Here is a 22,370-nt window from a genome sequence, read left to right as displayed (position 1 = left end):
AAGGCTGTAAAATTACATTGAATATATCTGCATGTATTATACAGTAGGAAGGGAAATCAGCCTCAGTGGAAATGATGCCATAGGCCATCATTTCATTACCACACAAGTAAGATGACTTTCCCCTCCTAAATTATTATTATGTCTTATTTTCTCAAATATTTGCAGGGGTTAGTTGCTAAACTGTTATTTTGTAAATACGTGCCGTATATAACAGGAGAAGCCATGGACTGACACTCTACAGAAGTACAGACATTCAGTTGCATCGTGAAATCTGTGAAAGTTCAGAGCCACTAGCCATGTCAACACATTTACTTGTTTAAGGTAAATCTTTTTTTCTGCAGAAGCGGAACATAGGCCAATAAAATGGAAATTGTGAAATGTACTGTAGCTAGCTGAGGAAAATATACAAAACACCAAATTCAGACTCGTTTATAGAAAAAACTGGTGCCTGTCTATTATACTATTCATGGATGAATCCAGCCTTTCAAGGAGCTAACTGTAATGGAAAATTGTAAATATACCATTTCACTTTTCTTTAAAGTTATTTATTTTATTCTCCTGAGCTACTGTAGAAAATGTGATCTAACTGAAGCGGTATATGGATAAAAGTGGGGACAGTAAACTCTCCAAGAGGTTATTCATCAGCCAGCCACCTTTTAGTCCACATCCTTGCCATTTCTGAAGTGGAGAAGGCCCTCTATGTGGCAAGCTTCAAGTGTTCTGACTGTGCTGCATACCATTCCAGGTCAATCACTCCATCACACAGACACAGAGCCAGAGATATACCCCTGCTTCAACTAATCAGGACCATCACTGCCCACAAAGTCATGCAATCCTAACAGTTCGCATTTAGTATTAGACATTTGTATGTGTATTTCTGCAACTACTTTGTGATGAAAGATAATCTGCATTAGTACAGAAGGCCACCTGAAGTTGCTGTTCCACTGCAGTGATCCACCCAGTGAAATGTCTTCTGTTTACATTTTTGAGGTGATGTCGGCTGTGTTGCTTAGCAGTCAAATGTTTTATATCGCCCTGCCTGCTAAATGAAGGTTTTTCAAGGTTGGCTGTGCAGCTGGTGATCGAAGGACAGGATCCTCCATCAGTGTCTGGAGATGTATCTTATTTCCAGTTAGGAAATGCTCGCTGATACTGGACCACTCTTTCATCCCACAAAATCCTGGCTCTAAGCCTTCGCTTGGCTGAGTTAGCTTTACTCACTTCACTTCCTTTTAACGCCAATATTTGGTGAAAAAGGCACATTTAGGCACAACTCAAATCCATCAAAAGTCCTTTAGAATAATAGTCAGGCATTTCAGACAGTAAAACTGCTGCTGATAATGGTGAATAAGTCAGTTTAGCCTCGGCAGTGTGAGCCAGCCCACTGACATTCTGGAAAAGATTGACCCTCGCACTCATTTTTCCCCATAACCTTGGTGAAATGTGCTGTTAAATAGTTTATTTCAGCTGTGGTCAGAGAAACACTGCTTTTACTTAGCACTGTTTTAACCCCGGGATCACAGTCATTTATCACCATGGATACTGTGACTTATACGAGTCATTTTTTCCCCTTTTGTTCAGGAAAGGGAGATTTTCAGTTCTCTTGAGAGGGAGAAGATTTGTCAGTGATCTTGCAGATACTCCTAGAAGAGAGCAATATTTGAGATTACAGCAACAAGAGAAAAAAAGCCCCCGGAGCTGAGATGAGGGTTAAATATTTTGGTTTTATTTTGTCCATAAACGTTTGATACGTTCCTTTTTAAGCTCTCCCTTTGGCAGCGGGGATTACACAAGTTAATCTGTATATCTGTAAAACATTATCCTGCGTTTGCGATGTGTGTTTATGGCAGATTCACCCACAGTGTCAGACTACCTCTGCTGGAGAGATTAAGGATGTGTACAGTGGTTTATTGGAAGTGCTGCTTATTGGCCCAAAGCCGGCCTCGGAGGGATGCACTGAGATCCATTCCAGGATAACAAACCTATCTCCACCCATCTTTAGCATTGGAAACTGTGTCTGAGTCTGCTCAATGACTTGGGATGGCCATTTCACATCTGACATGTTCTCTGTCCCTTTTCCCAAAGATAAGGAATGACTTTATATTGAGTTGGCTCAGCATTCTGTTGGGGAGATATAATGGTGAACTTCAACAACAATCTGTACTGAGTGCTCTGCTACAGCATTCTACTCTACCAATGTGGAATATTGTCTAAGATTCTCTTTATAACATGGTTGCAAGTGCCGTACTTGAGCACAGTTCAATTGGATTGCAGATGCTAGGTTTTGATCCTGAGCATCATAAAATATACAGTGCCTAGTGTGTCTACACACCCCTTGTAGAGTCTTCACATTTTACTGCCTTAAAATTTAATCTAAAAAGGGATTAAATTGTGGGTTTTCATACAAATCTACACAACCTACTACACATTTCCAAAGTGAAAATTGTGATTTAAAAAGAAAATGAAGATGTCTTGATTGTGTATGTCTTCACATCCCTGTAGGTATGGTGCCAGGTTTCCTCCAGACGTGACGCTTGGCATTCAGGCCAAAGAGTTCAATCTTGGTTTCATCAGACCAGATAATCTTTTTTCTTATGGTCTGAGAGTCCTTTAGGTGCCTTTTGGCAAACTCCAAGCAGGTTGTCATGTGCCTTTTACTGAGGAGTGGCTTCTGTCTGGCCACTCTACCATAAATGACTGATTGGTGGAGTGCTGCAGAGATGGTTGTCCTTCTGGAAGGTTCTCCCATCTCCACAGAGGAACTCTGGAGCTCTGTCAGAGTGACCATTGGGTTCTTGGTCACCTCCCTGACCAAGGCCCTTCTCCCCCGATTGCTCAGTTTGGCCGGGCGGCCAGCTCTAGGAAGAGTCTTGGTGGTTCCAAACTTCTTCCATTTAAGAATGATGGAGGCCACTGTGTTCTTGGGGACCTTCAATGCTGCAGAATGTTTTTGGTACCCTTCCCCAGATCTGTGCCTTGACACAATCCTGTCTCGGAGCTCTGCAGACAATTCCTTCGACCTTATGGCTTGGTTTTTGCTCTGACAATCAATGTCAACTGTGGGACCTTATATAGACAGGTGTGTGCCTTTCCAAATCATGTCCAATCAATTGAATTTATGACAGATGGACTCCAATAAAGTTGTAGAAACATTTCAAGGAGGATCAATGGAAACAGGATGCACCTTTGCTACATTTCAAGTCTTATAGCAAAGGGTCTGAATACTTATGTAAATAAGGTATTTCAGTATTTTTTTGCTAATCTGCTAACATTTCTATAATAATAATAATAATATGCCATTTAACAGATGCTTTTATCCAAAGCGACTTACAGTCATGCGTGCATACATTTTTTTTTTTTGTGTATGGGTGGTCCCGGGGATCGAACCCACTACCTTGGTGTTACAAGCGCCATGCTCTACCAGCTGAGCTACAGAGGACCACATTAAAACATTAATTTCTTTCCTGTTTTTTCTTTGTCATTATGGGGTATTTTGTGTAGATTGATGAGGAAAAACATTAATTTAATCAATTTTAGAATAAGGCTGTAACGTAACAAAATGTGGAAAAAGCGGTCTGAATACTTTCCGAATGCACTATAATTACTTGGTAGAAGCACCTTTGGAAGCCATTAAAGCTGTGAATAATTTTGAATAAGATTCTACCAACTTTGCACAGCTCTTACTGCAACATATATCCATTGTTTTTGTCAAAATTGCTCAAGCTCAGTAAATTCTGTTGGGAGTCATTGATGGACAGCAATATTCAAACCTTGTCTCTGATTTTCAAGCAAATTTAAATCAGGACTCAGACTAGACCACTCAGGAACACTCAACACCTCTTGGAAAGCCATTCTGGTGTGTCTTTGGCATTAAAATGTGTGTAGTTGTCCCGCTGAAAAATAAAACTCTATCCCAGGGTAAGGTTTTCAGAAGGCTGGTGCGGATTTTCCTCTCACTTTTTACCTAGGCTTTGCTCCTTTTATATTCATTTTGATCCGGATAAACTCCCCAGTCTCTGCCGGTGACAAGCATACCCATAACATGATGTCAAAATGCGAAGACTGCAATGGGTGTGTAGACCTTCACTAGGCACTGTACATGAAAATAGAACCTAGACTGAAAAAAACACTTTTAGTATTACGTGAACCCTGTCCAGCATAGAGAGAGACATTAAATCGAGTGGTCTGGCCATAGCATTTTTTTTATCTTGAGTTGTTTATTTTGTCAGTGTTGTTAACCCTCTTGCCCTTATGTTGTGGAACAACGTTCCCTCCCTTAGTGTGCCCTGTTTCTGATCCACATCTCCTGCCTTGTGCAGGTGTGGAATCTCTATGGGGATTCCTATAGAAGCAATCTTTTGAGATGAAGTTGTTCTCTGGTGTTTTTGTGAGATCAGATTGCAATTAAATATGGGGCGGCAGGTAGCTTAGTGGTTAAGAGCGTTGTGCCAGTAACCGAAAGGTCGCCGGTTCTAATCCCAAGCCGACTAGGTGAAAAATCTGTCTGTGCCCTTGAGCAAGGCACTTAACGCTAATTGCTCCTGTAAGTCGCTCTGGATAAGAGCGTCTGCTAAATGACTAAAATGTAAAATATCAACAGAAAAGCCAGTGGCATGTTCACTCAAATGTACTCAAACTGAACACTGCATCAACCCATCCATAAAGAGCCAGGCTTGCATACACCAACCCACATAGAGTAATGGTAATAAGACTATTCCCTGAAGACAGGCCAGAACTCAGTACAACAACACATCTGCCCATACATATTGAATAATCTCAAACCCATTTCAAACCATTTTGTCAGACATTACCAGGAAAAACAATCCCTGCACTAACCAGATGTAAGTAAACATAGTTGTCGTTCTTACATAACCATGCATTTCCTCTGCTTCACTTACTCTACTATTGTGCCTGTGAAAGGTCTGTCACTCAGTACATCTGTGTGTGATGTAACTGTACACAGCTATGGAAGAACTATGAAATGTCGAAATGATAGCATGCTAAAGTCCATAGATACAGTCAGGTCCAGAATTATTGGCACCCTTGATAAAGATGAGCAATAAAAACTGTATAAAATAAATAATACAAATACTGAGCTATATTGTATAAAATAAAATAATATTATTGTATACTAATACAGTTCAGAGAAATACATTTTCTTTAACAAGTAATACTTTTTTTCCTCGCAGTTTTTGTCTCCTTGGTTCTCTATAGAACTTTCAGATCTTGTTATGATGAGAAATCAGGCCTGTGCCAACGCTAGAAAAACGGACTCAGCATTTGATCTCGGCAGGCTTTTAATTTGAAAGAAATGGCGGTTTAATTTACCCTGGTTAGCCAATAGACTGCCTGCCCTTCTCCCAGCCTCTAGTTGGCTCGATGGAAGTTCTGTCAACTTCTAGTGAATCTTTGTTTTCATTTCAACAACTTTATACTTGTTTTCCAAATCATTTTGTATGGTGCCCTCATTGATCGTGTCCCCGCATATACTGTAAATATATGGGAATCTGGATTGACGAAAAGCTATCTTTCAAAAAGCATGTTGATAAGTTAGTTAAGAAATTAATAATTAAAATATAGGAATATAGGAATTGTATTGTATTAGTATAAAATAATACAATTTTCAAAAAATTGTAGCATACAATATAGCTCAGTATTTGTATTATTTATATACAGTCTTTTTGCTCATCTTTATCAATAGTGCCAATCATTCTGGAACTGACTGTATATGCCATCAAATGAACATTTGTATATCAAAAGAAAAAAGACTGGCCTTTGTGTACTGAGATAATCGAAAGGATAAATATTTGCATAAATGGCTATAGCCGTTCACAATCCAGGTCCCCCATTTCAGAGTATTTTCAGCTCACTGGTTGAATTGAGCAATCTGTGCCAGCTAAAGCACAATTTGGATTAGCAAAGGTTCCACTGATAGGTCAGCCTAGTCCTTAATGGAGCGGCTTAGGCCTTCTGTACATGATTATAACATTCTTAGCAGCCTATTTCCTTGTGGCCAGATGTTCCGGAATAAACACCATGGTGTAATCATGTTGCTTTTTCCCTTAAACCCAGGCCTGGTGTGCTCTTTTTGTGACAGGGAAACTAAGCCGCGAATTATACAAATAATATAGGAAAAATCTACTTAAATAGGTGGGCAGGTAAAGAGCAGACATTGCGATTTAGCTACTGAACAGTGCTGACATGTTTTGACAGGAATGGTCTTCCTTCCCACTGCAACAGAAATGCATTATAAAAACTCATTATCTTCTGACCAAGGTTCACCTCTCTTCTTCTCAGGACTGCTTAGGAAACAAATACCTTCCATTCATATATTTAATTTAGTCAAACATATATTTTTGAGGAGCCTCCAGCATATGAAGAGCTTCTGTGAGTGGCATAGGATTCTGAAATAGTATTCCGATACCGTAATGAATGTGGACAGATACTGTCATCTTCAGATTGCAGCAAATAGCTTTCATTCTAAGTGACCAGCTACTACTGTATGTTTAAAGGCTTGCTGGCAGCCCTTTGCTGAGTAACTTTATAAATAGTTTCAGAAAAGAGCTCAAGATTTTGAAGGGAAGTTTATAGCCTACACACACTTAGAAATAATGTATACAAAACTTAGAGGTTTATACATTTTTTATGACATATTATAATAGAGTATAGAGACAGTTGTGACTTAATTCTCAATATAGCTTTAAATATTTAAAGTGTCATTCGGAGCTCTATTGAACTGATCATGCTGGTTTAATGGAGAAGATTAATAGGTGAGTGAATTATCTCCACATTCTTTGCACAGGCATCTTTGCGTATCTACTAACCTCTGTGTGATCTCACCCAGAAACCAAAAATCGAAGAATATTGTGAATCATCCCATGTGCATGATTCCATGAATGACTCCATATCCTGGGGGTAATTAATTAATCAACAACAAAAAGAGACTAGAGGCCAACTGGAGGTTCAATATCATGATTGGAGTGTGATTGTACAATTTGAGTCAGATTAGGGGTAAACCAGGTTAAACTGACAAAAATTATGTGAAATTCTGACCCCCAATGAAATTGATCATGAATGATCTACAGTAGCTTCTCTAACTCGATGTGTCCTGATTTCATACGTTAAACGACTAAATAATGCCTGAGCAACACGGTAAATGTTTGAAGGTTCCTGCAGGCCAGTCCTTTTCTCACAGATGAAGAAAGTACATTGAATCATGAGCTCATTTGAAGACTGGGGGAACAATTGACAAGTCAGAAATAAATTGAATGGGGATTCATTGGTGGGTTTACATTCAAAGCAATGCAACCTCTATATTGTAAGGACTTATCAACACCCACTACAACACAATAGAAAAGGAAGGAAGAAAAACAGTACAGTAAATTGGAGGCCGATGATTAAGGCTGATGATTAAGGCTGATGATTAAGGCAGATGATTAAGGCTGATGATTAAGGATGATGATGACAATTCCAAAACGTATCATAACTATAGAATTATCTGCAACTTGGAGCAGATGCTCTCAGGGATATCATCAGCATTCTTTTTTATTAAATCCATACACTATGAACAGCAAACAAGTGTTTGATATTAAGTTTGTGGGCGAGAGGCTATATCACATCGGTCATATTACACCAACAAATTGACAGTCATAGAGTGTGAGTTGAGTCTTGACCAGCTCCAAATCCTTGTTTGGACAAAGCAGTGCTGTGGACAAATAGAGTTCTGGCTAGGATTGCTGACTCAAGCCAATATCAGGACTCCACTTGTTGAAGTTAAGCAGTTTCCATGGAGTAGTGGGGGATATCATGGGTTTGGCATAAGCTGAGAGAATCGAACAAGCTATTGCTATGTTCTACAATCTAAAAGACATTCAGTCTTTGCTTTTCGTGAACTAACACTCACACCTTTTCCTACTAGAACTGACTTTGCTGATGGATACTTTATTGAGGAAAAATGTACTTATTACTATGACTGAGATATGTGGTTATCCCACCTAGCTGCAATATCTTAGGATGCATGCACTAACTGTAAGTCGCTCTGGATAAGAGCGTCTGCTAAATGACTCAAATTCAGAATCTAAAGCCATTTGAATTAATAATCAACATTCAGACTTTGCTTTTTTGATTCCATGATTCCATGATCAAGAATTCAACTTAATACTTCCTGTAGCGAAACATGTATAGCAAAATAACAGTGTGCACTTTACAGTATGGGTAACCCATATTGAGTGTTATCCATGGATGGTTTTATGTAACTTCGTTCGGAGGGTGGTGTGAGCCATATGGGGCTTTCTCTGATGTGAAGTGGTTTTATATATTTTATGCCCACGTGCTTATCCACGCACTAATAGATGTCCTTCACTCTTGTCACTCATGCAGAGGCCTTAGTATGAGAGAGATGTGTTGAGTTTTATCCATCCATGGTCAACTGCAGCCAAATCTCCTTAGTGGCAGGATGAGCTGTTTTTCCCATGCAGGATAGGAAATATATCAAGTTCAATCTGTCATATTGTTAATTGGTTCTGCTTAACTGAACCAGATCTGCAAAAATGTCCTGGATGTACATTTTACTTGTTTCTGACATGCTCAGGTGTGACCAGCAATTACTGTTTGGGCTTTGTTTTATTCCAATAAATTCTTGACTTTGTTTGGGTAAGGTAAATAAATTACATTGAGAGACAACGAGGGAGACTGATAATTTGTACTTGTCTATTCACTGTGGTGCTCTGAAGCAGAATACAGGCCATCACATCTGCTTGTTGTTGTAATTGCAACACCAATCATATAATATAGAGGGCTATTGTGAGCAAATTGTATGTGTGTAGCCTGAAGCACTCTCATCAGCTCATCCAAATGCACATAAACAGACACAAAGCGAGGAACATTTAGAAGTAACAACATACATATTCAAATGAGTGTTAGGTTCCTAGTATTGTACACCTGTATATCTGAGTGCTGAGAAAAACAGTAATGTTTGCAAATAATATTTGCTTAGGGATGGATCTGCAGAGTACGGTTTTGGTTTTGATCTAAGCCACTGAACTTAAAAGAGTGACACAGAAAATGAACTTGAAAGCTGCCGATAATATCTTTTGAATCCTTGAAATGCGATTGCTCCTATTCTCCTCCTCTGGCTTTAATCTTGTGAAAAATAGGCTAATTTACTGGCCAATGTATAATAATAATGGCCTAATCATGCAGTTTATTATGATATTCCAAGGATCCATAAAGTTTTTTTTCCTCGCCTTTGTTTTTTTTCATGATGTTCTATGTCCAAAGGGCATGTGAACATTGCTTCAGATCTCAGCGCAGCAGTCTGCTGTTGTGGGTAGAGAAAGTGCCAGGCCCCACCACTGTTGGAAGTGGAATGGTCTTCAGGGGATCTCAAGAAGAGAGCGGGAAAAGGTTTTGATCAGGACCAGCTGTCAATTCTCTCCTTAACTGTTTCATTGAAGCATACAGTTCTTCTGCAGTATAATAGGCTTATTTACAGCGGGAGGCTGTGTTATGTTTTAATTAAACTCACCTCTCCCTCTTTTCTCACTAGCAAATTGTACGCCAATGTTGTGCTCATTACACGTACCAAGTAAAATTCCTAAAGCTGGGAGATGGAAGTATGCCAGAAAACAGCTGCTACAAGTGTTTTGCACCATGCCCCCGCTTTTCTTCTCAAAATAAAGCCTTCATCCACTAACAAAGAAAGAATAAATCAATTTACAGTATACCTTACGAGAAAAAAAGGAATGTTGTTGTCTCCCTGGATAGTACCCACTGTGTGTGGACTGCTCAGGGATTGTACAAATGCAATTGGCATGACATGGCTTTGTGGAGTTAGATTCAGTACCAGTGCCACGATGAAGCCAAATGAGAGATTTGGAGCAGCTTTTATTACTGTGCTGGTGGTTTATTAAAAATGACCAAGCCTCCTCTCAGCAGCAATGCTTTCTATGCTCCAAGAAACAGCTTGGCCTTATTAGTATCTAGGATGCAAATGAATATGATCCTCCAACTCGTCATGCCTCAAAATGTTTTTCTTTTACGGATCTGACAGGGCGTAATGAAACATATTCATTGAGGAAAATGCATGGGCATATTCCATAGCCCACTCATAGCGTAGCAGAATACTTCCTCAGTAGGCGTTTAAGAAATGGTCATGAAATGGCACTGTTGGTAGTCTGCGTATTGAAAGAAGAGATGTATTTCCTGAATCTTTTGTAACTGCTCCAGACATGTGAATTTAGCATTAATTTTGTCTCTATGTGAAATGGTTTAAAGTTGTGATGGTTGGTGGAGTGAACCTATACCCAGTTCACAGTACACTAATAGTGGCACCCAACTTGGCGAAGCAACTATATTACAATAGGTGTTTGTCTGAGTCTGGCCCAACATCTGTAGCCATCTATTGGTCGGAGGATTCAAAGGACATTCCATTTGCATGAGTTTGAAACACCTGGCAGTAATGATCAGTGCTGTCGTCCTCTTTTTTCCTCTGTATATTAGAAATCATTAAGAGAAGCAATTCAATTGCTTTTAACTTCAAGGCAGCGAAGGAAATGCATTTAAAAATCTGTTTTTCCTGTTTACAATGTACTACTTCAGAACAGCATGTTTTCAAACTACTTATTGAAATGACTGTGTCTACTCTGTCATATAACCACTGCATCCCCATATTCTTCAGGAGAAGGAAGTGAGTGACTCACTGTCTTTCAGGAAACATGAAGTTCTTACACTTATGTTAGATAGGACTGGATTCAATCCGTATCGCTAAAGTTCCGCGTTGTAGCCCTATTGTCATTTAAAGGCAATGTTCCCACGTTAGTGGAGACTGCATTCACGGTAAACGCTGCATATGTTGGCTCAATCGGAAATTACATTTACATTTCAAGCGCGCTATATCGCTGAAGTTCAGCGATAGGGATTAAATCCAGCCCTTAGTGTATAAATTAGATGGTCTGCCGTTATGGTACAAGAGGTAAATGTTAAGAGATGTGTTATGTGGTCTGACTGAGTAAACAGCAGATGGTTCGCCGGGCCTCTTTAGCATTCCGTGTTTAATTTACTTACCCACCTGAATGACCCACGTTGAGCTCAACAGCTGATGCGTAGAGAAATGAGAGTTAACTCTTTGCTGTTGTTTACTTCAGTTCCGCTAGAGTGCAAGGCCAGAGGAGTCATCTGCCTGGCGCATGCAGGAAAATTAGCTTGTTTATCAGCATTGTGATTTCTGTTCCGCCTCTCTGTTCCACTGACATTTTCGATGTACACGATCCATGACTGATTCATTCTCAATCAAAATGAGTTCGACCTCAATCAGAGATGAAGGTATCGCGCGCTTGTGCAATCTCCATATTTTTTAAATTAAGCCTGATGAGGACAATAGCTTGTTATGTGGCTGACTTATATAGAAGAGGTTACCTTGAGCATAATTTATCTGTCCTGTCAATGGGATGTTTGTGTCAAAGAGGCATGACACATTACCGTTGAGACATGTTAGCTTGTCCTTATGTTTCTATATAGGATGTGCAGTACATAGGTTGTTTCAAGGTGATTCATTGTGGTGTGTTTTATTGAGTTTCCTCTCTCTGTGTTTTAGTTCTCATACACAGTGATGGCACACCCTCACTACCATCTAACATGCTTTAGACTTTAGATAGCCATCAGCTGAAGACCTTGAAGGGAGAAAATAATCTTTAGCCATTCATTACCCACCCCACTGAGGAAGTGTGGAACATTGATGGAATATAATGAAAACTAATACTCCTTCCAGTCACTATGCAATCTGTAGGTATGTTTTAAATCCCATTACAGCCTAAGAAATAGCCACAGCCTCTATAGTATCTTGAGCCAAACAGAATCCAGGAGGAAATTACCAATCAGGAGTGCAATACTGTTACAGAAATGACATTACCAAGCCAGACTTGAGGGCCAGTGTCCATGTGGTGTGAGGGGGGTCGATATGTATGTACATAACACTTGATGTGTTTCTCCCAGTAAATTTGATTATTTGCAAAGAGAACAGTTCATTTAGAATGTGTCCAGGATGCAAATGATTGATGTGGCTATATTGTACCATCTTAAGTCTATGCTGATGACAATCTAAATTGAGAAAACAATTGTTTTATCTGAGATTTATGGAGAACACCGTACACTCTGTATCTGTGAAAGTGGAATCATTTCTTTTGAAGGAATGGAACAATTATGAGCTTTAGTTTTCACAAATTCAAAGAAAATATAGCATGACTAAGGTTATAATTACTTTTATACAGCAATGAAATTGTAAAACATGATCAAATCAATAGCATTTATTACGGTGTTCATAAACTTGTATTGTATTTCATATTTCTATTTGGTGTAAGTATATAAAGGCTATACAATTCACAGGTTTTAATGTGGCCAATTTAGAGCATAATCATGTCTAAACAAATAGAACAAGGATTGCAATGAAAGACAATGTAAACATTTAATATCGATTTGCTTGAGGCAAACATAATGCTTTATTATCCATAGAGAAAAAAGAGAAACTGTAGGTACTAATCTCTATTTTGTATGTATGAATTACATTTGCTTCCACGTTGATTTATCCCCCAACTTAGTCCCAGAGACAAAGTTGAACATAATATTTGCGGCACTGGCAAATGGTTTCCCGTTATCCCTGAGATAAATCTCTCAAGACAGGGGCATTTCTGTTCTACTACAAATGATCACAAAGAATCTCATAATGAATCACTATTCCCTTCAATGAACAGCCTCTAACCTTAAACATGGGATAGAGGGAAAGAAAAGGAATGTGTCTTACACACAATGCAGAAGTGGAAGTGAATGCTAAGGAATGAAACTCAAGGCAGGCACACAGAATAAATGTATGACAAAACAATACCCCAGGCACCAGCAGTATTAATGATATGCAGTGAACTCATTATTAAAGTCCCAAAACAGCTCCTGGAGTAACACAGATGGAGCCAATTAGGCAATGAGCATACTTGCTCACTTGCCGTTACATCTTCTGTTTCTTTTATCTTGCACATATTACTCCACGGATTAAATAAGCTGTATTTTTCTCCTGGCTACATAATGTCCAGTGATAATAACAGTTATTTCACTTGTAATTTCAAATTATTTATTGCTCCATAAATACCAAATTTGCTTGTACCCTGTCCTTGAGTACCTAATTTGTGTTGCAGTAGGTGTATAGAGTTCAGTATTAACTGAGCTGAGCTAACTGCTGCTTTGTGTTCACAGAGACCTGATGCCTTCGACGTTGGAGGGACAGATCACCATGGAGAAGACACCCAGCTACTTTGTGACTAGCCACGCCCCCAAGCGCATCCACACGATGGCCAGGGACATCAAGTTAATCATCGTGGTCCGCAACCCAGTCACCAGGGCCATTTCAGACTACACTCAGACTCTGTCCAAAAAACCTGAGATCCCAACCTTTGAAGTTTTGGCCTTTAAGAACCGGACGCTTGGCCTAATAGATGCGTCGTGGAGTGCTCTACGTATAGGGATCTACGCACTCCACTTGGAGACGTGGATGCAGTACTTCCCTCTCGCCCAGATGCACTTTGTCAGTGGAGAGAGGCTTATCGTTGATCCCGCTGGCGAGATGGGCAAGGTACAGGACTTTCTGGGACTCAAGCGGATCGTCACGGATAAACACTTTTACTTCAACAAAACTAAGGGATTTCCTTGTCTCAAGAAGCCAGAGGACAGCAGCACCCCAAGATGTCTCGGCAAATCTAAGGGGAGAACTCACCCTAAAATTGACCCAGATGTTATCAGCCGACTGCACAAGTTCTTCAAACCCTTTAACATGATGTTCTACCAAATGACTGGCCAGAACTTTGAGTGGGAGTTGGAGGGGGGCAGTGACTCTCGGAGCTCTCAGAACTAACAGACTGCTGCCCCATGGCACAGCCACAGCTACACCACCAGCCTTCTCAATAACACAACTACTGTCTGTCCCTACCACTTCATCCTCTGAGAGAGTGCTTGAGTACGTCAATCAATCATGGCTGTCTTTGCAAAAGTGTCTATATCCATAGAAAAAAATAGTTTACTGACATGCTTCTATTCTCTCCCTCAATACTAATGTTGTTGATGGTGGCAAAACATTATTGTACATAGTATACATAACATAATATTTATATTTGTGAAGAGGAGATTATTTTATTCCTTTTGTTTTAAAAACATAGAGCTGATATATGAATCATGTCGAGTATGACAATACATGCATGCGATAAGTTAAGTGTCCTTACCTCCTGAGCCCTAAGGGTGTATTCTGCCTGCTTCTTCTCCCTTTAGTTTTCATGCAGTTTGTTGCCCTCTCACCCACACCCACCAGCGTACATTACAAAACAGTCATACTACTCAGATGACTGAGGCCATGAAGTATACTGGATGATTTATTTCAACACTCTGCTGTAGAGAAAATAAATGAGTCTTACAGTACAATAATCCCTTGACATGACACTCATGTCGTATTTGAGGTTGTCCGTGTATGTATTATAAATAGAGACAATCCCTTTTTTGTCAATCCAAGTTTACCAAAGCATAGCTTTAATTTCCTCAGAATCCATATTTTTGTTGACCTGCACTCGTAAGTAACATGTTTTAAGCAAATGTACAGTACATATATTTCAAATTGTTTTGTATATCATCATTTGTGAAGCTGGAATTGGCATACAGTATACTGTATCAACTAGAATGCATTTCTTACAAACATCAATGGATAACTGTAAATGTCACACCCATTCAAAGTATGCCCACTAATCTGAAGTAACAATATTTTGAGGTGTACACAAAGTATATTATAAATGGAGGAAAACTATTCTAAAAACTATTTTATATAGAGCTATTATATGATAAATGTGACAGAATTTGCAGTGAGATTTGCGAGCCAATAGGGTTCTCCTGTTGTTATGGTTAAGTCGATGAGGTGAAGAACAACAGAGGAGGACCCAACAGAAGGGTGTTAACAAACATCTGGTGCCACGCAGTCTTCTGTCATTAAGAGATTAATGGATTAATTAAGTAAACTTGGAACAGCATTGTCAATGTCAAAGTGATGATTTGCTTCAGACAAAATGCTATTATGCACAGGTTTACCCAGTAAATCTCCCATATTGTTATGACAGCATCATGTATCTGACTGGAATCTGTCTGTTGAGGAAACATTATGCACATCATCGCATCGTAACCCACTTGTGCTGATCCTCATCCAGGTTTGTATACATGGCACGGATTATAATAACAGAGTTTTACAGTGCTTTTCTGCTTTTCTATAAATGTTACTTTATGTTTCACTCCATGAAATAAGAACCGTCATCCTTTTTGCATAGCTTGCTGTGCTTCTGTCTGCTGTCTTACTACTGTCTCTGGACTTTTTATCAATTGAGACAATCAATACAGTCATTGAGTCAATAAATACAGTCTTCTACACATCAATGGTCGCCCACAGCTATGATGCATTACTGTTAATCTTCCCTGTTTTCTGGCGGCCATGACAGGCTGGATAGGTTCACTCTCTGCCGGCCTCCCTGTCACCCAGGGGAGGCTGGGTGCAGCAGCTAGTTACACAGAGCAATTGATTCAATCAAGGTAAGAACTATACTACCCTTTCTAGCACTGAGCCTAAACACTTACCTCAGAGCCTCAGTTTCCCAGTCACACTTTCCACTGAGGCTTCTCTGTGCAGATATCCCCTGGTGTCTTCCTCTGAACCTCTTTCTCTCTCTCCGTCCCGGAGCACACTCCCCCATTCCTCACATGATTCTTTCTGTCTAGCACTACTCTCTCTGTTCAGTTTAGAACAGAGATGTGGGGTCATAAATAAGATTGTTTATAGTTTGACTACTTTGGGGAAAATGGTAGGTTGCATCAAATAATCAAATCAGAATGGGATTCTGCTGCCTGTTTTAATAATGTGTTTGTTTTATTCTGATGAAGAAACTGCATTGAATGCATATGCTGAGAGATGGAGAAATGGGATTTCTTGCAAAAATAATACTTTCCATTTGCCAATTAAACACAAACAAAATATTCTAGCTAGCTAATCACTATATTGCACACAAAAGCAATGCTTTTTCTGGCAACTCATTTAAACATTTTACATTCTAAATATGTAACAAACTTTTAGATATTGCTTGGAGAAGTTATTTCTCCCTTATAATTAGGGTCCATGCTATTAAGGCAATTTTTTTCTGCTGAGTCAGTGTGCTTGAGAAACTAGGGCTGCACAACTAAGAGATAAAACAAGAGGGTTGAGAGGAAAAAACGGGGACAGAAGACGGTGACATTATAAACACGTACAGTACCAATCAAAACTTTGGACACACCTACTCATTCAAGGATTTATTTTTATTTTTACTATTTTCTACATTGTATAATAATAGTGAAGACATGAAAACTATGAAATAACACATATGGAATAATGTAGTAACCAAAAAAGTGTTAAACAAATCAAAATATGTTTGGTATTTCAGATTCTTTAAAGTAGCCACCCTTTGCCTTGATGACAGCTTTGTACACTCTTGGCATTCTCTCAACCAGCTTCATGAGGAATGCTTTTCCAACAGTCTTGAAGGAGTTCCCACATATGCTGAGCACTTGTTGGCTGCTTTTCCTTCACTCTGTGGTCCAACTCATCCCAAACCATCTCAATTGGGTTGAGGTCAGGTGATTGTGGAGGCCAGATCATCTGATGCAGCACTACATCACTCTCCTTCTTGGTCAAATAGCCTTACACAGCCTGGAGGTGTGTTTTGGGTCATTGTCCTGTTGAAAAACAAATGCGCAAACCAGATGGGATGGCGTATCGCTGCAGAATGCTGTGGTAGCCATGCTGGTTAAGTGTGCCTTGAATTCTAAATAAATTACTGACAATGTCACCAGCAAAGCACCCCCACACCATCACACCTCCTCCTCCATGCTTCACGGTGGGAACCACATATGCAGAGATCTTCCGTTCACCTACTCTGCGTCTCACAAAGACACGGTGGTTGGAACCAAAAATCTCAAATTAGGACTCATCAGACCAAAGGACAGATTTCCACCGGTCTAATGTCCATTGCTCGTGTTTCTTGGCCCAAGCAAGTCTCTTCTTCTTATTGGTGTCCTTTAGTAGTGGTTTCTTTGCAGCAACTTGACCATAAAGGCCAGATTCACGCAGTCTCCTCTGAACAGTTGATGTTGAGATGTGTCTGTTACTTGAACTCTGTGAAGCATTTATTTGGACTGCAATCTGAGGTGCAGTTAACTCTAACGAATTTATCCTCTGCAGCAGAAGTAACTCTGGGTCTTCCTTTCCTGTGGCGGTCCTCATGAGAGCCAGGTTCATCATAGCGCTTGATGGTTTTTGCGACTGCACTTGAAGAAACTTTAAAAGTTCTTGAAATGTTCCGTATTGACTGACCTTCATGTCTTAAAGTAATGATGGACTGTCGTTTCTCTTTGCTTATTTGAGCTGTTCTTGCAATAATATGGACTTGGTCTTTTACCAAATAGGGCTATCTTCTGTATACCACCCCTACCTTGTCACAACACAACTGATTGGCTCAAACGCATTAAGAAGGAAAGAAATTCCACAAATTAACTTTAAACAAGGCAAACCTGTTAATTGAAATGCATTCCAGGTGACTACCTCATTAAGCTGGTTGAGAGAATGCCAAGAGATTGAATAGCTGTCATCAAGGCAAAGGGTGGCTACTTTGAAGAATCTCAAATCTCAAATATATTTTGATTTGTTTAACACTTTTTTGGTTACTACATGATTCCATATGTGTTATTTCATACTTTTGATGTCTTAACTATTATTCTACAATGTAGAACATTTTTAAAATAAAGAAAAACCCTAGAATGAGTAGGTGTGTACAACCTTTTGACTGGTACTGTAATATCAATCATACTTTTGGGAAACACCTCCTTGGTTTCTCATTCAGTAAAACAAAATTGATTTAAAATGTCTACCACTGGATTTGACAAAGTGGCAACAACAACTTTGGTATATTTACATTGTAGTCATTTAGCAGACGCTCTTATCCAGACCGACTTACAGTTAGTGAGTGCATACATTTTTTCTTCATACTGGCCCCCCATGGGAATCGAACCCACAACCCTGGCGTTGCAAGCGCCATGCTCTACCAACTGAGCTACACAGGGCCTATGTGGAAGTACATACATATGTAGGATCTTAATAAATTGTCTACAGCAGGAAAATAATCCTGCAGCAACGGTGACTTTTTTGTCGGGGTTGATACATTTTTCGTAAAGGGAAAATTAAGTCTGAAATTTCAAAGTGGAAATTACAAACTTCAGATGCACACTACAAGTTTTAAATGTCCTGCTTTGCAGGAATGTTCTCATGCAACAGGGTGATCAAAGTAAGATCCAACATCTGTATGCCCTGAATTTTTCAAATTCATAGTTGTTTTACTACGAAAAAACTAATTTCCTTCAAATTTGTTCAGAGATGCCACAGGGAAGAATAAAGATACCTAGCGTGTCATGAAAACAGATAAAAATGTATACAAAGCATGTAAGTATCTTCTCTTTGTGCACCAAATCACAGTCCACAGTCGGTGGAGTAGTCTAGTGCTTTGATACACCCTGCGAGAGTTCCATTGCATGAAAGGCATGCAAAGCTGTCCTCCACATGTTTCTCCCTATGGGGGTCATATGGTGTGTGTGGTTCGGCACGGTGGTGGTGTGAGGAGACAGAGGAGAGAGGAGCTCTACTTAGACGACGGGAGGAGCCTCGCCCACTCATCACAACCACTATTGTTTCGCTGTCATCATGCTCCATTAATGTACAAATGAATGTCTGTCACTCAATACCTGTAAGGAGATAAAAGAGTCCATGTGCAGTGGGGAGAACAAGTATTTGATACACTGCCGATTTTGCAGGTTTTCCTACTTACAAAGCATGTAGAGGTCTGTAATTTTTATCATAGGTACACTTCAACTTTGAGAGACTAAATCTAAAACAAAAATCCAGAAAATCACATTGTATGATTTTTAAGTAATTAATTTGCATTTTATTGCATGACATAAGTATTTGATCACCCACCCACCAGTAAGAATTCCGGCTCTCACAGACCTGTTAGTTTTTCTTTAAGAAGCCCTCCTGTTCTCCACTCATTACCTGCACCTGTTTGAACTCGTTACCTGTATAAAAGACACCTGTCCACACACTCAATAAACAGACTCCAACCTCTCCACAATGGCCAAGACCAGAGAGCTGTGTAAGGAATAAAGGGATAAAGTTGTAGACCTACACAAGGCTGGGATGGGCTACAGGACAATAGGCAAGCAGCTTGGTGAGAAGTTCAAGATGACGGTCAATCACCCTCGGTCTTGGGCTCCATGCAAGATCTCACCTCATGGGGCATCAATGATCATGAGGAAGGTGAGGGATCAGCCCAGAACTACACGGCAGGACCTGGTCAATGACCTGAAGAGAGCTGGGACCACAGTCTCAAAGAAAACCATTAGTAACACACTGCGCCGTCATGGATTAAAATCCTGCAGCGCACGCAAGGTCCCCCTGCTCAAGCCAGCACATGTCCAGGCCCGTCTGAAGTTTGCCAATGACCATCTGGATGATCCAGAGGAGGAATGGGAGAAGGTCATGTGGTCTGATGAGACAAAAATAGAGCCTTTTGGTCTAAACTCCACTCGCCGTGTTTGGAGGAAGAAGAAGGATGAGTACAACCCCAAGAACACCATCCCAACCATGAAGCATGGAGGTGGAAAAATCATTCTTTGGGGGTGCTTTTCTGCAAAGGGGACAGGACGACTGCAAACCTGGTCAAGACCTACAGGAAACGTTTGATCTCTGTAATTGCAAACAAAGGTTTCTGTACCAAATATTAAGTTCTGCTTTTCTGATGTATCTAATACTTATGTCATGCAATAAAATGCAAATGAATTACTTAAAAATCATACAATGTGATTTTCTGGATTTTTGTTTTAGATTCCATCTATCACAGTTGAAGTGTACCTATGATAAAAATTACATACCTCTACATGTTTTGTAAGTAGGAAAACCTGCAAAATTGGCAGTGTATCAAATACTTGTTCTCCCCACTGTATAATTCCTCGCAGGTGGCATCCACAGTACTTCGCAGTAGCCTACTGTCCAATACAAAAAGTTATTTATACACATAGCCTAGCTCATAGAATGACAGAGAAGAACATTAAGGCATGAACATAAACAACAATGTATGCAAATCTACCCTTGGAAAAACTATAAACTAAGGGCTGGATACAATCTGGAGCGGGGAAGATCCAAGATATAGTGCAATTGAAATGTAAAGGTAATTTCTGATATAGCCGACATACTGTATGCAGCTTCTACCGTAAATGCAGTCTCTGGGTGTTTCTCAAAATGCATACTACTGTGCTCCGAGCACGCAAATTGGAGCACGGGAGGGTCGGAGTATGAGTCCAAATCCAAGTATGCGAAACGGAGCATGGAGGGCACTTCTCGAATGCGTACTCCGTTTGAACAAACTTTGAAGCATGATTCGATGCAAGCTTTAACAGAAAGTATGCAAAGAAATATGACGCAACCACGTAAAAAACTACGCAAAATGTATTGAAATCAATGGCGGCCATTATTTGAGCTGAAGTGAGAGAAAATACACTCTGACTTCGGAATGAAATGTTTCCTAGTCACATTTCATTTGTTGCCTGACTACAATATTTTACCTGCCTACGTACCATAGATCTCAAGCCCATAATAAGTCAAAAGAGCTAACTGGCTAACTATAATAACTAATGTTAGCTAGCCACGAAGAATTGTTAGCTTGCTACCCACAAAGAATTGACATCTATCTTGCATAATATTAGTTTGAGGTATTTTTGCCTGTTAAACTATCTGGTTAGCTGCATAATTACAATTCACATATAGCTAGCTGATAGTTATGAAATAAATCGGTTGCTTTGTGTATATCTTGTTCAATCTTTATTGCCATTGTCCTGGCTGGAAGATGGTTCAGTGAATGGGTAAGTCCAAAGGTCAATAGGGCTAACTGGTTAGCTAGCTAGCCACGAAAAATGTACATCTACCTTGCATAACATTTCGTTTTAGGTCATTTTTGCCTGTTTAACTAGCTAGCTAGCTAGATTATTACGAATCACATATCTAGCTGATAATTATGAAGTAAAACTTTTGCTTTGTGTAAATCTTGTTTTCGTCTATTGTTGCCATTGTCCTGGCTGGAAGAAGGTTCAGTGAATGGGGAGGTGAAGCGTGAGGTAATACAGTAGGGGGAGTGTGAGTGCTTCTCAAATGTAATGTTTTATACATTCTCCACACTCTCGTCCTCACAAGAACGTTCTCCAGAGAACGTCATCGGAGAATGCACTCGGCGCATGAGAGTGTGGAGCGCGGTAGTATGCATATTGAGAAACACCCTCTGCAAATGCGGGAACATTGGCTTTCAATTTCAATCGTGCTATAGTGCGGATCTTTCGCACTCCGGTTTGAATCCATCCCTTACTTTCTCTCTCTAGTGAAATTGTTACATCATTTTGTTTTGTCATTCAAGATTGGGCCTTTTAAAAACATTCATTTGTCATAAAATATGTTAGGAGAAGGGGTCCTTTTTAACACAGGAGAGTAGTTTACCATGTCTAGAAAGAATCATTCTAGTTAGCTACATTGCAGTCCAATCTTACTCTGACTGGCTAAAAGCAAAATGTAATCTCAAATTGAAACAAACAATTACTGTAAAGTACAATAGAATGCATCTCAACAGGATCCAGCATATCATTTACATGACCTTAACTCATCTTGTCTAGAGTCATGAAACGTTTATGATCTAGCTATCACTGTAGGAGAGGGGGGACCTAAATAAATCAACTGTTGTTGTAGAGGAGGGGGAGGGGTAAACTTGTTTTTCATCCCCATCTGAGTATCAATTACAACACTATTTACAGTGCATGAAGGCCTGTATTGTCTGGGATCACCCTTCTGTTGCCACCAGGACAAAGTGTTGTCTATATAAGAAGCATTATTTTTCCAATCAATATCTCTCTGCATCCGAGATGCTCCTCCTCCTAAAGGAGACTAATTTCTTGATCCATCATTGTTGGTAATGGGCTCATTAATACACTGTTGATTCATTTTCTGCCAAGTGGATATTAACCTTTTGCCAGCAATCATTAATTATGTTTGTCAGAGGTGTGGTCAGTATGTATTGTGAATTAGATTCTTGGAGGCCAAATAAACAAACCTCTTAAAGAGGTTGCTCATTAAGAAAAAAGGTATTTCAGTCTTGGGGGTGTGGTTTGATGTGGCTGTTACTGATGTTTGTCCCCCATGAGACACCATAGGAACAAAGACAGTATTACTTCCTCAAAATAGC

At 39.7% G+C, this 22,370-nt stretch overlaps 1 protein-coding gene across 1 annotated transcript in view; it reads left to right on the top strand.

Annotated features, from left to right (window-relative positions):
• The window catches only part of LOC311143694 (heparan sulfate glucosamine 3-O-sulfotransferase 4-like), a gene marked incomplete at its 3' end in the record, with an annotated part of 94,760 nt that extends 80,866 nt beyond the window's left edge, over positions 1–13,894 (top strand). The window contains exon 2 of the mRNA XM_084179566.1: positions 13,240–13,894. Coding sequence (XP_084035692.1) covers positions 13,240–13,894 — 655 coding nt within the window. The remainder of the gene's footprint in view (positions 1–13,239) is intronic.
• Positions 13,895–22,370: the final 8,476 nt, after the last annotated feature.

This window comes from Coregonus lavaretus (genome assembly GCF_964263955.1).
Source record: "Coregonus lavaretus genome assembly, chromosome: 2".
Lineage (NCBI taxonomy): Eukaryota > Metazoa > Chordata > Actinopteri > Salmoniformes > Salmonidae > Coregonus > Coregonus lavaretus.
Note: the sequence above shows the minus strand (reverse complement) of the source record. Positions and strands in the feature narration are given on the sequence as shown.